The 16,780-nt window shown below is 41.3% G+C and overlaps 1 protein-coding gene across 1 annotated transcript; it reads right to left on the minus strand.

Moving 5' to 3' along the window:
• Positions 1-14,393: 14,393 nt before the first annotated feature.
• LOC125525834 (protein transport protein Sec61 subunit gamma-like) lies at positions 14,394-14,736 on the minus strand. Its single transcript, XM_087536098.1, has 2 exons — positions 14,593-14,736; positions 14,394-14,506 (listed from the first exon to the last, which is right to left on the minus strand). Exons 1-2 carry the CDS (start codon positions 14,684-14,686, stop codon positions 14,394-14,396), a joined length of 207 nt encoding a protein of 68 aa, XP_087392224.1. The 5' UTR covers positions 14,687-14,736.
• Positions 14,737-16,780: the final 2,044 nt, after the last annotated feature.

Here is a 16,780-nt window from a genome sequence, read left to right on the forward strand (position 1 = left end):
TTGAATGGTGCATCCTGAATGCAAAAAACCTCCTGAGTTGTAATAATTTAATAAAAATTTGAATTGCGGGTGTAACAGATGAGTTTTTGTCCGAAACCCTGATACTTTGAAAGAGATTGTCCAGTTTGTACACGAAGTGCATCCAGTTTTCTCCGTGACCCTCTCTACTTTATTGCACATGCTATGCGGGTCAAATGATGATACCATGCCAAGTTGCAATCTTTTCAGAGTTCATTTGTAGAGCTTTTTAATTTCAGGGCCATTTAGCTCAAAACAAAACAGTAAATGCATGAAAAATAGCAAATTATGTCAGGAAGGGTTGAAAGTTGATGACGTGGCTTTGAATGGTGCATGCTGAATGAAAAAAAACGTCCGCAGTTGTAATAAGTTATTAAAATTTTGAATTGCCGATGTAACAGATGTTTTCGTCCGAAACCCTAATACTTGAAAGAAATTATCCAGTTTGTACACGAAGTGCATCTAGTTTTTGTCGTGACCCTCTCTACTTTTTTGAACAGGCTATGCGGGTGAAATTATGATACCATGCCAAGTTTCAACCTTTTCAGAGTTCATTTGTAGAGCTTTTCAATTTCGGGGCCTTTTACCTCAAAACAAATTAGTAAATGCATGGAAAATAGCAAATTATATTAGAAAGGGGTGAAAGTTGATGATGTGGCTTTGAATGGTGCAAGCTGAATACAAAAAACATCCAGAGTTGTAAAAAGTTATTAAAATTTTGAATTGCCGGTCTAACAGATGAGTTTTCGGCCGAAACCCTGATACTTCGAAAGAGATTGTCCAGTTTGTACACGAAGTGCGTCCAGTTTTTGCCGTGACCCTATCTACTTTTTTGCACATGCTATGCGGGTGAAATGACGATACCATGCCAAGTTTCAACCTTTTTAGAGTTCATTTGTAGAGCTTTTCAATTTCAGGGCCATTTAGCTCAAAATAAATTAGTAAATGCACGAAAAATAGCAAATTATGTCAGAAAGGGTTGAAAGTTGATCACATGGCTTTGAATGGTGCATCCTGAATGCAAAAAACCTCCTGAGTTGTAATAATTTAATAAAAATTTGAATTGCGGGTGTAACAGATGAGTTTTTGTCCGAAACCCTGATACTTTGAAAGAGATTGTCCAGTTTGTACACGAAGTGCATCCAGTTTTCTCCGTGACCCTCTCTACTTTATTGCACATGCTATGCGGGTCAAATGATGATACCATGCCAAGTTGCAATCTTTTCAGAGTTCATTTGTAGAGCTTTTTAATTTCAGGGCCATTTAGCTCAAAACAAAACAGTAAATGCATGAAAAATAGCAAATTATGTCAGGAAGGGTTGAAAGTTGATGACGTGGCTTTGAATGGTGCATGCTGAATGAAAAAAAACGTCCGCAGTTGTAATAAGTTATTAAAATTTTGAATTGCCGATGTAACAGATGTTTTCGTCCGAAACCCTAATACTTGAAAGAAATTATCCAGTTTGTACACGAAGTGCATCTAGTTTTTGTCGTGACCCTCTCTACTTTTTTGAACAGGCTATGCGGGTGAAATTATGATACCATGCCAAGTTTCAACCTTTTCAGAGTTCATTTGTAGAGCTTTTCAATTTCGGGGCCTTTTACCTCAAAACAAATTAGTAAATGCATGGAAAATAGCAAATTATATTAGAAAGGGGTGAAAGTTGATGATGTGGCTTTGAATGGTGCAAGCTGAATACAAAAAACATCCAGAGTTGTAAAAAGTTATTAAAATTTTGAATTGCCGGTCTAACAGATGAGTTTTCGGCCGAAACCCTGATACTTCGAAAGAGATTGTCCAGTTTGTACATGAAGTGCGTCCAGTTTTTGCCGTGACCCTATCTACTTTTTTGCACATGCTATGCGGGTGAAATGACGATACCATGCCAAGTTTCAACCTTTTTAGAGTTCATTTGTAGAGCTTTTCAATTTCAGGGCCATTTAGCTCAAAATAAATTAGTAAATGCATGAAAAATAGCAAATTATGTCAGAAAGGGTTGAAAGTTGATCACATGGCTTTGAATGGTGCATCCTGAATGCAAAAAACCTCCTGAGTTGTAATAATTTAATAAAAATTTGAATTGCGGGTGTAACAGATGAGTTTTTGTCCGAAACCCTGATACTTTGAAAGAGATTGTCCAGTTTGTACACGAAGTGCATCCAGTTTTCTCCGTGACCCTCTCTACTTTATTGCACATGCTATGCGGGTCAAATGATGATACCATGCCAAGTTGCAATCTTTTCATAGTTCATTTGTAGAGCTTTTTAATTTCAGGGCCATTTAGCTCAAAACAAAACAGTAAATGCATGAAAAATAGCAAATTATGTCAGAAAGGGTTGAAAGTTAATGACGTGGCTTTGAATCATGCATGCTGAGTGCAAAAAACGTCTGAAGTTGTAATAAGTTATTAAAATTATGAATTGCCGGTGTAACAGATGAGTTTTCGTCCGAAACCATGATACTTCAAAAGAGATTATCCAGTTTGTAAACGAAGTGCATCCAATTTTTGCCGTGACCCTCTCTACTTTTTTGCACATGCTATGCGAGTGAAATGATGATACCGTGCCAAGTTTCAGCCTTTTCGGAGTTCATTTGTAGAGCTTTTCAATTTCAGGGCCATTTAGCTCAAAACAAATCACTAATGCATGAAAAATAGCAAATTATATCAGAAAGGGTTGAAAGTTGATGATGTGGCTTTGAATGGTGCATGCTGAATGCAAAAGACGTCCGGAGTTGTAATAAGTTATTAAAATTTTGAATTGCTGGTGTAATAGATGAGTTTTCGTCCGAAACCTTGTTACTTCGAAAGAGATTGTCCAGTTTGTACACGAAGTGCATCCAGTTTTTGCCATGAACCTCTCTACTTTTTTGCACATGCTATGCGGGTGAAATGATGATACCATGCCAAGTTTCAACCTTTTCAGAGATCATTTCTGGAGCTTTTCAATTTCAGGGCCATTTAGCTCAAAACAAATCAGTAAAGGGTTGAAAGTTGATGAAGTGGCTTTGAATGGTGCATGCTGAATGCAAAAAATGTCCAGAGTTGTGATAAATTATTAAAAAAATTAGAGTGAGGGTGTAAACATATAAAATATACGTCAAAAATACATTGATCATCAATGATCTTTTTCTATACAATCTGAATTGTCAATATGAGTCCTCAATGGTTTAGAATCCGGTGAAGACTCATATTGCGGCCACAAATTCTACACATAGAGTTCAACGAAGACCAAGTGCTTGTGATAGTTTCAGAAGTAACATATTTAAGGTGGTAAAAACCCTGTTAGGGGAGCAAGGTGGGACTAAAAACAGCCTGCCACAACCTCTTTAGTGCCGGTTCATGCCAAGAACCGGTACTAAAGGGGCAGGTCGGGCCCCAGCATGACAACAGCCAGCCACTACCTCTTTAGTACCGGTTCGTGGCATGAACCGGTACTAAAGGTTTGCCACGAATCGGTGCTAATGAGTGCCGACCGCCTAGCCATTGGAACAGGCACTAATGGCATTAGTGCCGGTTCAGTTGCAAACCGGGACTAATGTGCTTCACATTAGGCCCTTTTTCTACTAGTGCGCCGGCGCTGCTTCCTCCATCTCCTCTCGTCGCCGACGCCCCTCGAGCACACCATTTCCTCCGACGAACAGCACCTGGTGGTCCATTGCAGCTCGGCACCCACAAGGTGTTTGACAAAACGCTTGCAAGGTATGCATTGCTTCAACTTTATTTTGTAGATGAATTTGGCACATGTTGTTTATAGTTTTATAAAATAGTTCAAATTCAATATTGTAGATGAGTTTGTCCTACGACTCTTCCAATGAAGAATTTAATATTCAAGAGGAGGAGGACCCCGCAATGATCCTAGCTATGCACGTCAATAAAAAGCCAAAGCACGGTGGTTTGGTTATGGTTCGTCCAAAATTTTGGATGCATAATATGGACGCCCACAACAGATTGTTGAGGAACTATTTTGTGGAGAATCCACAGATCGTTGTAGGCGGCAGAGATGGCCTATTGAGTGCCATTGTATAATTGATCCACAAGAGTATATGTGGCTTTGAGTTTGATGCGCATATCTTGGCCAAGGTTGGAGCTTCTCGGGCTAGCATCAATGAATAAGTGTTGGTAAGCCGGGTAATGATTGATATACATTGCTACGGAAACATTGAAGTACAATGTTACTTACTAAAGATGGCGGCTATCATGGTGTTAATTTGATGTTTTAAACCGGAAAGCTCATCAGCTACTGGCTTAAATGCAGCCTCCGCTTCCTCTGCTCTTTTCAACAGAGTTGTCTTCTCAGTCTCCCAGTTTGTCTTGTCAGCCTTGAAGTCCTTTTTCAAATTCTCCATCTCTTCCAAGGCGGTTGTCAATTCTGATTTGGCCTTCGAAGCTTCAGATTGTTGAGACTTGATGATTTGCTGAAGATCGGCGACCTGAGATTCCTTAACATTTAGCTCCGCCTGCAGTATGCAAATGACAGGCAACATTACAATCATTTTCTTTAAAGTCCCAAGCACAATACAAGTATTTCACTTGGCACTTGGGGGCTAATGCACATTACTCTTTTCTGAAGGCAATTCTATGATGACCCAGCTACACTATTATGACTATAGCCAACTCATGGAGGCTATATACTTGGATTTTATTGACAATTATGGTGATAAGTCCCGGCTTATCCATGCTGATTAAGCCGGCCCTTGGGGGCTACAGGTGCAAAAGTTGCTCACTACTATTCGAAGTTCCGGCTTAACATAACAGTTTAAGCCAGCCCTTGGGGGCTTCTTGTTTTCATCTTGATATCTATAAGGCTATCTAAAGTCTACATCATATTCAGTTCTATCATATTCAGTAGACTTGGCAGCTGATAGAAGTATATTTACATGAAGAACACTATAGCGTTTACCTCAAAACATTCCTTCATAAGATTGACTAAGCCGGCTTCAAAGTCACAGCTTGTGTGCAGACGATTCAGATACCCAGAGTGGATCTCTTGAGCGCTATATTGAGCATAGCTTTCCAAATTTGCCAACCATTTGCCTTTGTCAGCAATGGATAACTCTTCCTTAGCACTATGCTTTGACAAGACAGTAGGGTTGCTCGGCACCATGTAACCAAGCCAAGTAATGACAAGATCATCAGCATTTTCTTTAGTTGGCTTGATGGGACTTGGCGGCTTGGTAGTAGCCGGATCATCATCCATATGATCGATGATGACGTTGTGCTCCTCTGATGGCGGGTCATCAATGGTCTCCTCAGCAGCTTGGAGAGAACTTTTTGTTGTTTGCTTCTCTGGTTCATTAAGGTCTTCAGCTGTTTTGGTCACCTTCATCTTTTTGTTGGGCTTTTCCATAGCTCTGAAAATGAAGCACAAGACAGGGTTAATACGACAATTGAGTGCATGATTGAAAGGAGAGATTTAAAATTCTTACCCAGGCATGATCTTGAAGACTGGGATTTGAATCCCTGTTGAGTCGCCAGAAGAGGAATGAGATGATCCCTGGTAATTTGAGTCGGAAGGGTTAAGAGGTTGTTGAAAAAGACCCACCTTGGGATAAGCTAAGTCGGAAATCGGTGAAACCTCTGGATAACGCTTGCGAGGAGCTGGTGTGTTTGGTAAGCCGGAGGAGAGAATCCCTACTCCGCTGTTCCGGGTCGTGCGGTGAGCTTCATGTTGCTGCTTCTTCAAAATAAAGTTGGGATCCAAATAAGCTAAAGGATGAGAAAACCTTACTTTCTGGCTTCCTTGACGAGTTTTCTGTCTTGGCAGAGGGTCTGAGTCGGAGGAAAGGATAGTTACCATCTGTGTGGCTGCCTTCTGTGTCATCCTGATAGTGATCATTGTCAATAATATGTATAAAAATGATCCAAGGGAATCATGTTCTACCTCCGACTCAATATCATCCAAGTCAAAAGCCTCGGATGTGTTGGTCTTCTTCTTGGCACGCTTTTTCTGAGCCTTATTCTTCGTCTGGTTTGTCTTGCCCGGTTTATCCTGCAGCTTCTTATTCCAAAAAGGATAATCGGCCTGTGGAAATCAAATGATTATAAGAGGATAGTTTAAAGTGAGAATATGATTCAACTTAAAATTGCTACAAACTTATAGCTGGTGGCTTGTTGAGAATGAAGAAAGGATTCAGTCCGGCTTTTGCTGTAATCTGCCAAGCTCTTGTTCAACAGAGACTTGGTCATGTTATTGATATCCTCGTCAGTCAACTGAATCTGGCAGTGACATTGTGGATCTTTCAAGTCGCAAGTATACTCACACATTAAGCTGGGGCGGCGGCTTAAGGGCAGAATTCTCTAGGCGACCACGCATCGAACCAGATCGATTCCGGTCAAGCCGTTGGCCATTAAGGCTCGGATCTTTTAAAAGATGAGCATATATTTTTTCCATTCCGCTATGCTGATGCGGTCTGGAAGAGGATGCCTGTTGCTAAGTCGGCTGGCATGATAACCTGACAGCGGGTTTTCCCCTTCTAGATAAGTGTCTTGGCAATAAAACCAAGTTTGGTTCCAATCTTTGGGATGACTAGGAAGTTTGGTGGCTGGAAAAGTGGCTTCTTTCCGCCTATGAATATAGATGCCACCTAATTCTAGGCTAGGCCCGTCTGTGAACTTGGTCTGCCGGTTTAAATTGTAAAATTCCCTGAATAGTTCTACTGTGGGTTCCTGTTGAGGGTACACCTCGCAGAACACTTGAAAGTTGCAGATGTTTGAAACAGAATTTGGCCCAATATCTTGAGGATGGAGCTCGAAAAAGTCCAGCACATCACGGAAGAATTTTGAACTAGGAGGGATAAAGCCCCGAAGCAAGTGATCAGTGAAGACAATTACTTCACCGTCCCTGGGCTCAGGAGGGGTTTCTGTGCCTGGGACCCTCCAATGCATGACATCTTTTTTTGGCTAGGAAGCCTGTCTGGACATACTCGTTTAATTCATCCTCGGTGACCCAGAAAACAACCCAGTTGCTGAAGGAAATATTCCCTAGAGGCAATAATAAAGTTGTTATTTATATTTCCTTATATCATGATACATGTTTATTATTCATGCTAGAATTGTATTAACTGGAAAGTTAGTACATGTGTGAATACATAGACAAACAAAGTGTCCCTAGTATGCCTCTACTTGACTAGCTTGTTAATCAAAGATGGTTAAGTTTCCTAGCCATGGACATGTGTTGTCATTTGATGAACGGGATCACATCATTAGAGAATGATGTGATGGACTATACCCATCCATTAGCTTAGCACTATGATCATTTAGTTTATTGCTATTGCTTTCTTCATGACTTATACATGTTCCTATAACTATGAGATTATACTACTCCCGAATACCGGAGGAACACCTTATGTGCTATCAAATGTCACAACGTAACTGGATGATTATAAAGATGCTCTAGAGGTGTCTCTAATGGTGTTTGTTGAGTTGGCATAGATCAAGATTAGGATTTGTCACTCCACGTATCGGATAGGTATCTCTGGGCCCTCTCGGTAATGCACATCACTACGAGCCTTGCAAGCAATGTGACTAATGAGTTAGTCACGAGATGATGCATTACAGAAAGAGTAAAGAGACTTGCCAGTGATGAGATTGAACTAGGTATGATGATACCGACGACTGAATCTCGAGCAACTAACATACCGATGACAAAGGGAACAACGTATGCTGTTATGCGGTTTAACCGATAAAGCCTTTGTAGAATATGTAGGAACCAATATGAGCATCCAGGTTCCGCTATTGATTATTGACCGGAGATGAGTTCCGGTCACGTATACATAGTTCCCGAACCCGTAGGGTCCGCACGCTTAACTTTCAATGATGATATGTATTATGAGTTATGTAATTTGATGTACCGAAGGTTGTACGGGGTCCTGGATGTGATCACGTACATGACGAGGAGTCTCAAAATGGTTAAGACATAAAGATTCATATATTGGAAGGTGATGACCCACAAGTATAGGGGATCTATCGTAGTCCTTTCGATAAGTAAGAGTGTCGAACCCAACGAGGAGCAGAAGGAAATGATAAGCGGTTTTCAGCAAGGTATTCTCTGCAAGCACTGAAATAATAGGTAACAGATAGTTTTGTGATAGGATAATTTGTAACGAGTAGCAAGTAATAAAAGTAAATAAGGTGCAGAAAGATGGCCCAATCCTTTTTGTAGCAAAGGACAAGCCTGGACAAACTCTTATATGATGTAAAGTGCTCCCGAGGACACATGGGAATATCGTCAAGCTAGTTTTCATCACGTTCATATGATTCGCGTTCAGTACTTTGATAATTTGGTATGTGGGTGGACCGGTACTTGGGTACTGTCCTTACTTGGACAAGCATCCCACTTATTATTAACCTCTATTGCAAGCATCCGCAACTACAACAAAAGTATTAAGGTAAACCTAACCATAACATGAAACATATGGACCCAAATCAGCCCCTTACGAAGCAACCCATAAACTAGGGTTTAAGCTTCTGTCACTCTAGCAACACATCATCTACTTATTACTTCCCAATGCCTCCTCTTGGCCCAAATAATGGTGAATCGTCATGTAGTCCACGTTCACATAACACCACTAGAGGAGAGACAACATACATCTCATCAAAATATCGAACGAATACCAAATTCGCATGACTACTAATAGCAAGACTTCTCCCATGTCCTCAGGAACAAAGGTAACTACTCACAAAGCATATTCATGTTCATAATCAGAGGGGTATTAATATGCATATAGGATCTGAACATATGATCTTCCACCAAATAAACCAACTAGCATCAACTACAAGCAGTAATTAACACTACTAGCAACCCATAGGTACCAATCCCAGACTTGGAGACAAGAATTGGATACAAGAGATGAACTAGGGCTTTGAGAGGAGATGGTGTTGGTGAAGATGTTGATGGAGATTGCCCTCTCCCGACGAGAGGAGCGTTGGTGATGACGATGGTGATGCTTTCCCCCTCTCGGAGGGAAGTTTCCCCGGCAGAACAGCTCCGCCAGAGCCCTAGATTGGTTCCGCCAAGGTTCCGCCTCGTGGCGGCGGAGTCTCGTCTGGAAAGATGGCTTATGATTTTTTCCTCATCGAAAGACTCCATATAGCAGAAGATGGCCATCGGAGGGCCACCAGGGGGCCCATGATGTAGGGGGCGCGCCCAGGGGGTAGGGCGCGCCCCCATCCTCGTGGGTAGGGTGTGGCCCCCCTGGTGAACTTCTTGCGCTCAGTATTTTTTGTATATTCTGAAAACGTCTTCCGTGAAGTTTCGGGACTTTTGGAGCTGTGCAGAATAGGTCTCTAATATTTGCTCCTTTTACAGCCCAGAGTCCCAGCTGCCTGCATTCTCCCTCTTTATGTAAACCTTGTAAAATAAGAGAGAATAGGCATAAGTATTGTGACATAATGTTTAATAACAGCCCATAATGCAATAAATATCGATATAAAAGCATGATGCAAAATGGACGTATCAACTCCCCCTAGCTTAGACCTCGCTTGTCCTCAAGCGAAAGCCGAAATCAAAAAAATATGTCCACATGTTTAGAGATAGAGGTGTCGATAAAAATAAAATACAGACATGGGGGCATCATGATCATTCTTAGAACAACAACTTATATAATTCTTTTCATATGATCTTTTATGCCAGAGTAATAATTCAATCACAATTTCAAATATGAATTATAAACTTCATTGAAAACTAACAAACTATAATCTCAGTCATTGAAGCAATTGCAATTTATCATAACATAGGAAAGAGTCAATATAAGAGCTTTTCAGCAAGTTCACATACTCAACTATCATATAGTCTTTCACAATTGCTAACACTCACGCAATACTTATGGGTATGGAGATTTAATCGGACACAGAGAAAGATAGGGGCTTATAATTTTGCCTCCCAACATTTTACCTCAAGGGTAATGTCAACAATAATACTTCATGAAAACTCACATCCAATTAGCTATATATTCCATGATCTTTCCAACATGTTGTGCTTGCCAAAAGATAAAATGTAAAAAGGAAGGGTGAAGATCACCATGACTCTTATGTAAGGTAGGAGATAAAAGTAAAAGATAGGCCCTTCGCAAAGGGAAGCAGAGGTTGTCATGCGCTTTTATGGTTGGATGCACAAAATCTTAATGCGAAAGAACATCACTTTATATTGCCACTTGTGATATGGACCTTTATTATGTAGTGTGTCGCTTTTATTTCTTCCATATCACACAATCGTATAAAGCTTATTTCCTCCACACCAATCAATCATACATATTTAAAGAGCATTTTTTATTGCTTGCATCGATGACAACTTACTTGCAGGATCTTACTCAATCCATAGGTAGGTATGGTGGACTCTCATGGCAAAACTGGTTTAAGGGTGTTTGGAAGCACAAGTAGTATCTCTACTTGGTGCAAAGAATTGGCTAGCATGAGGGGGAAAGGCAAGCTCAATCATGTTGGATGATCCAAGACAATATAATTTATCTCAGATGTAAGAAAACATAACCCATTACGTTGTCTTCCTTGTCCAACGTCAACTCTTTAGCATGTCATATTTTAATGAGTGCTCATAATCATAAAAGATGTCCAAGATAGTATATTTATATGTGAAGACCTCTCTTTCTTTATTACTTCCTATTAATTGCAACAATGACCAAAACTATGTTTGTCAACTCTCAACAACTTTTAGTCATCATACTCTTTCTATGTGAGCCCATTACTCTCCATAAGATCCATATGATCTCTTTGTTTCTTTTTATTCTTTCTCTTTTCTTTTATTCACTCAAGATCATGGCAAAATAATCAAGCCCTTGACTCAACACTAATATTTATTATATATAGCTCACGGACTTGATTACATAGAAGGATCATAAAGAAAAACTAACAACTAGATTATACTAAAACTTTATTCTACTAGATCAAGATATTACCAAAAGGATCGAACTAAGAAAAATGGTAAAGATAAAAGTGATGGTGATACTATACCGGGCACTCCCCCAAGCTTAGAAGTTGCCAAGGGGAGTGCCCATACCCATGTGATTATGTCTCCTTTGTTGGTGAAGAAGGTGGAGTTGTTGATGGTGGATAGTCGCACATCGATCATAGGAGGTCTTCTTACTTGTGGATAATGCCTTTGAGTGCGATGATATGCTCCTTCAACAAAATATTTTCACGTGTGAGATACTTATTTTGTATACGAGCTAACTCAATCATCTTGAAAGCTTCGATCTCAGTTTGGGTAAGAAGATTGTGATCAAGTTGACGGATGTCTTCTGTTGTCGGAGCTTGGTCCTCCGTGGCCTTCTTGATCCCTTCATCCTTGTTGATCTCCATGGGTTCTTCTCTCTTCAGCTCTATCTTGATTAGCCAAGCATCGTTGCCCTCATTGTTGGAGGAGGAGGGAGACGACATGATGCCTAGCTTTGACAACTCTGGCAGAAAACACTACAAGAAATATGTCAACTTGTGACCACCACTATTGGTCACTGAATGGTCACAAATTTCCATTTGTGACCTTTTTGTGACCAAAAACAAAAGGTCAAAAGCTGGCCGTCATAAACTGACTATAGCGACCTTTCTTCTGGAATGGTCGAAGACGTTTATGACCAAAATATGTCTACTGTGGCGTTTTGGTCACTAGCAACCTCCCCAGGACACGTAGGCATCTAGTGTGGCAATATGATGTGGCACAAGATTCAGCCCGGTCCAATTCGATTTTCTACATGGGCCTAGCCCAACAATTCAGCCTATTTGTGTTTTTTTCTGTCTGTCAATTTTTGGTTGGGTTCATGGGCCAAGTCCAATATTGCACCCTTTTTATTGTTGGGTTGTGGCCTTTTTGTCTAAACGAATTTAGTTTTTCTTTTTTCCCAAAAGAAGGGTCCACTAGTCAGATGGGTCCCAGTTGTCAGGTTCTATTAAAGTGGGACCCTTTTGGTAGCATCATATTATTCAGATTACAATTTGACAATTTGACAGAAATAAATAACCATGTTTAAATAAGAACAGACAGAAAAGACAAGTAATACTTCAAATAACAACTGCAAGAATCAATCACAGTCATACAAATATACTGGGCTCCTTCTGTCATGACACAGTTACAACACAGATACAAATACAATCAGTCACACAGATATAGGGACAATCACAACGAGAATTGACAATCAGCACAAACTGGGCTCCTGCTCCAGTCAGATGAAACTGTATGCATGACTAACTACGCGACCATAGTCGACTAGGCTACCTTTGCTACACTAGAACAGCAATAGAACTATCATCATGCCTTCGGCCGTCGCCCTGTTACATGAATCAGAAGAGAAGAATCAAAACACTGGAGCCAATATATTATGAACAGAACATTCAAAAAAGGACAAGTTCTTTAGAAAGATAACACAAATTCAGCTAATACAATGATTTTTGTCCCCAGATAGTTAAGACGATATACTCATTCATACAAGGTGACGCAAGAAAATAGAGCACTTTACTCATAGCATACAGAGTATCATTATTAAGTTCATAGGGTTTATAGTGCTTGGACTTATTAGAGTGGTAGCATATCATCATATACATCCGTATGTTCTAGCCCATTTGAAATGTCTAGAAAGACTTATATTTAGGAATGGAGAGAGTAGAATGTAGCATGCGATAAAACCAAAGGATTAGCCAACAATAAAAGAAGGCACTTAATTAGTTCATTACATTTAGTTAAAACTGCTTCTATGAAGCGCGGGACTAAACCATTTAGTTAACACAGCAAGAAGTGCCAAGGAGCATAGTATAGTACTGCACTAAAAGCACCAAGAATCTTCTGGACCAACAACAGAAACAACCAAGAAGCACTCATTTTTCAATTCATAGGGCTAAAAATATATTTATCAGAATGGCACTGAAATCAACCTCTTTATCTATAATCACAAGGTTAGTATGCTTGATAGGCCCATTATGAGTTGCCCTACGGTAATGCCGCAGATGAGACAAAGGACGCACACATTGCTGTAGACATTGGCAAGACAGGAACCAACAAAATGGTGCTTGCCATCTGCAAGGAGAAAGCAGAATACCAAAAAGGTTAGGAAAACAATATAGAATGATAAAACAAAGAAGAGATGCACCCACTCATTAGAGAAGTAGCATACCCAAAAAATGTGAAGCACAAATGGCCACCAAGAAAGAATATTGTTGTATACATTGACAAGATAGGAACCAACAAAATGCAACAGACTAAAACCAAACTTTATACAGCAGGGAATGATTTACAATAACCAAAAGTTTTTGCACAACAAGCAGTAAATAGGTAGTAGATATTAACACCCATGACATAGGACCAGCATAAAAAAGAGCATCGGTGTAGAAAGGCATATAATCAGTGTAGTCAGCAAAAGATAGGGGGAAGAGAAATTGAAAAACCCAGAAAGAGCATTCATATATGAGGCACTAAGCTGTATGAACCAAAAGACTATTGACATCAGCTAGCAAAGAAATGGCAGTTGGCACCACACATATCGGACGACCACATGAAATAGATAGAACAGACTGGTCGGCCATAGCTAACATGGTAAATAGAATAATGCACATATTGTAGAAGACACCACCAGCATGGATTCTAAGAAATGGATTGGAAGAGCTCAGGAAACACAATGTTCCTGGTCTGAGAATCAGTAGTACCATCTTCATTTTCAATCAGGATTTTCAAAGCCTTTTTGAGGTCACACGCGACACTGCTACATAAAGCTGGCCATGCGTGAACACAGGTGCATTAAAGTATAGATCAACACTGCATAACACGTGTCCTACAATATTTTGACTCCTACCTATTTTCTTATTTTACAAAAGCTTGCCATGCGTGTATAGATCAACTTTATATTGTGAATACATAAAGATGGCCATGCGTGAACACAGGTGCATTAAAGAATGAAGAATACATCGACACATAGCACGAACCATGGACAAACATTGGTATGTAACCTCTCTACTCAGTAGGTGCCAATTTAGATGCACTGAATCGACACCAACTTGGGCGAACTGGTGGTATGTGCAGAAACAGCAAAACATTGCAAAAGCTCCTCTTTTCCCAAATTGTGTGGTGAGGAACCAGCCTATGCCCCCAATTCGTCCTGCGGAGGCAACTAGCGGAAATGACTTAAGCATGACCCCAGTTCCCCATAGCTGATTACCCTTGACTCATCTAAATTCTCCTAACAAGGTACAAATTGGCAGGGCTATTTGGAGGAAAAAAGGATCTACTAAAATCTAGCTTACTGAATATTGGTCAGATCACAGGACTGTGCGCGCACACCACAGATCCAACAGATCATAGCGCGAGACAACAGGACCCAAGTCTAACTAAACCGTGCAAACAAGAGGGAGACGAGATCGGAGGAGACGCGTTCGCACCTAGCCGGAGCCGACGATGATGTTGTTGATGGGGATGAAGATGAGCTTGACGAACAAGCCGACGAACCCCATGACGACGAACCCGATCACCGTCCGTGCCGCCACCTTGTGAACTCTGCGCTCCCAATCAGCGTCAGATCTGGCGAAAGAGGAAAATGAACCGGATCTAGACGAGTAGGCACGAGTCTTTGGTCCTTACCCTTGCGGTCGGGCTTGTGGCAGCGCTTGACGAGGCGGACGCTGTCGTTGGCGAACTCGCGGAGGGGGTCCACCACGGAGTCGACGACGTCCATGGCTGCTTCCGGCGGGAAGGCGAGATCTCCGAGCCGACGACGACGACGAGGTCGCGCGCGTGAGGGGAAGTGAGGGGGAAGCCAACGGGCAAATGGTGTGTTGTTTGGATTTGTGCTCTGGATCTGCGAGGAGGGGAGGAGGAGGCCCGACGGCGAGTTATGGTGGGAGGATGTGGTCTGAATCGGGGAGAGGGGGCGGGGGCAACGGCGGCGGCGGGAATGGATCTCCTCGCCGCGGCGGGACGGGGAAGGAGGGGGCAGCGACGGGGGGCCGTCGTCGTTGGTCGTTGCAGGTCAAGAGCAGCGGCGCTTGGGGGGAGGCCGGCGGCAGGGTACGAGTTGGGACGGCGGAGAGGGAGGTCTGGGTCGGGGAGGGAGATCTGGGTCGGGGAAAGGGAGGCGGCGCCGAATGGGTCGGGGAGAGGGAGAGGGAGGGGAGTCTACTGCACGATGCTAGGGTTTGGTTGGCCAGCATGCGTTTAGGAGACATTGGATCTGTATGGTCTGGACGGCTCAGATCGGCTTAGGGGGGTGATCCGTGGGAAGGGAGGTTCTGCCTTCTGATTGGTCCAAGAAATGTGTCATTTTGAAACAGGCATAACAAATTCAAAAAAAATAAAAAAAATGCAAAACCTTCGCGTTTTGTCATCATATGTGGCCAAGTTCCTAGGAAAAATAACAAACTTGTAACACGGCAATTATTATAAAAAAGTGTTCTCAGAAATGAGCTATCACGTGTGGAGATCAATGGCTTTCAAGCCAAATGATCACTCTTATGGCCACATTCATGGCATAGTTTGTTCAAATGATCTCACATTGTGCACAAGGGTGCATATTGGAATGGCAAACAATGTTGCCTAAGGAAGTTTTCATTTTCTTTGGATGAAAAAACCATTTTCCATTTTTTTGAGTGCCTAAAAGGAGGTTTTTTTTGTGAAGGACCTCCCAAATAATTGTTGCAAAATTGGATCAAATCAATTACTAGGCCATGTTTAATGCACAATTGACCAAATGGTTCGGTGTAAAAAAGTTTTGATCCACCTCTCATGAAAAAGACAAATTTCCGCTGATTCAACTCGAAGCGGGTCAAATTTGAACTGTAGCTGCCTTGTAGTTTGCTCTTTATTTTTTCCAAAAATCATTTCTAGGTACATAAGTATCTATTTAATCATAGAAACACCAAAAAAATCCAAGATTTAACCACTAGCTAAGAACGGTCATTCCCGCCGTTTTGACCGCATTTTGAAACGGGCATAAAAAATTCAAAAAATCAAAAAATTGGGAAACCTTCACATTGTGTCATTATATGTGGCCAAGTTCCTAGGAAAAATAACAAACTTGTAATACGGTAATTATTTTAAAAAAGTGTTCTCAAAAACGAGCTATCACGTGTGGAGATCAATGGCTTTCAAGCCAAATGATCAATCTTATGGCCACATTCATGGCATAATTTGTTCAAATGATCCCATATTGTGCACAAGGGTGTATATTGGAATGGCAAACAATGTTGCCTAAGGAAGTTTTCATTTTCTTTGGACGAAAAAACCATTTTCCATTTTTCGAGTGCCCAAAAGGAGGTTTTTTTGTGAAGGACCTCCCAAATAAAATACTAGGCCATATTTAATGCACAATTGACAAAATTGTTGGGCGTCAAAAGTTTTGATCCACCTCTGGTGAAAAAGACAAATTCCCACCGATTCAGCAGGAAGCGGGTCAAATTTGAACTGCAGCTGCCTCATAGTTTACTATTTATTTTTTCCAAAAATCATTTATAGTTACATAAGTACCTATTTAATCATAAATACATGGTTTGATGGCGATAGGTCGAGGTTTGGGCGGTGGCCAAGGCCCCTAACTCTAGAGCGCGTAAACTCGCATGCCCGACGCGTGGTCATCGCGTGACCGTGGCGTTGCCATGTGTTCTGGGCAGCCTAGGCATGTCTAGTGGGTTGGGCACTCCCCAGGTAGGTTCTAGGAAGAATATTACAACATAAGATTCTCACGAGGAGACCGATCGATGCTCAAACATGAATTAGCAGCCAAGTGTTTGATTAGCGGTACGGGAAACGCACATGGCCAATGGGCGTGAGTTTT

This window comes from Triticum urartu, chromosome 7A (genome assembly GCF_056163025.1).
Source record: "Triticum urartu cultivar PI428250 chromosome 7A, HENAU_Tu73, whole genome shotgun sequence".
Classification (NCBI taxonomy): domain Eukaryota; kingdom Viridiplantae; phylum Streptophyta; class Magnoliopsida; order Poales; family Poaceae; genus Triticum; species Triticum urartu.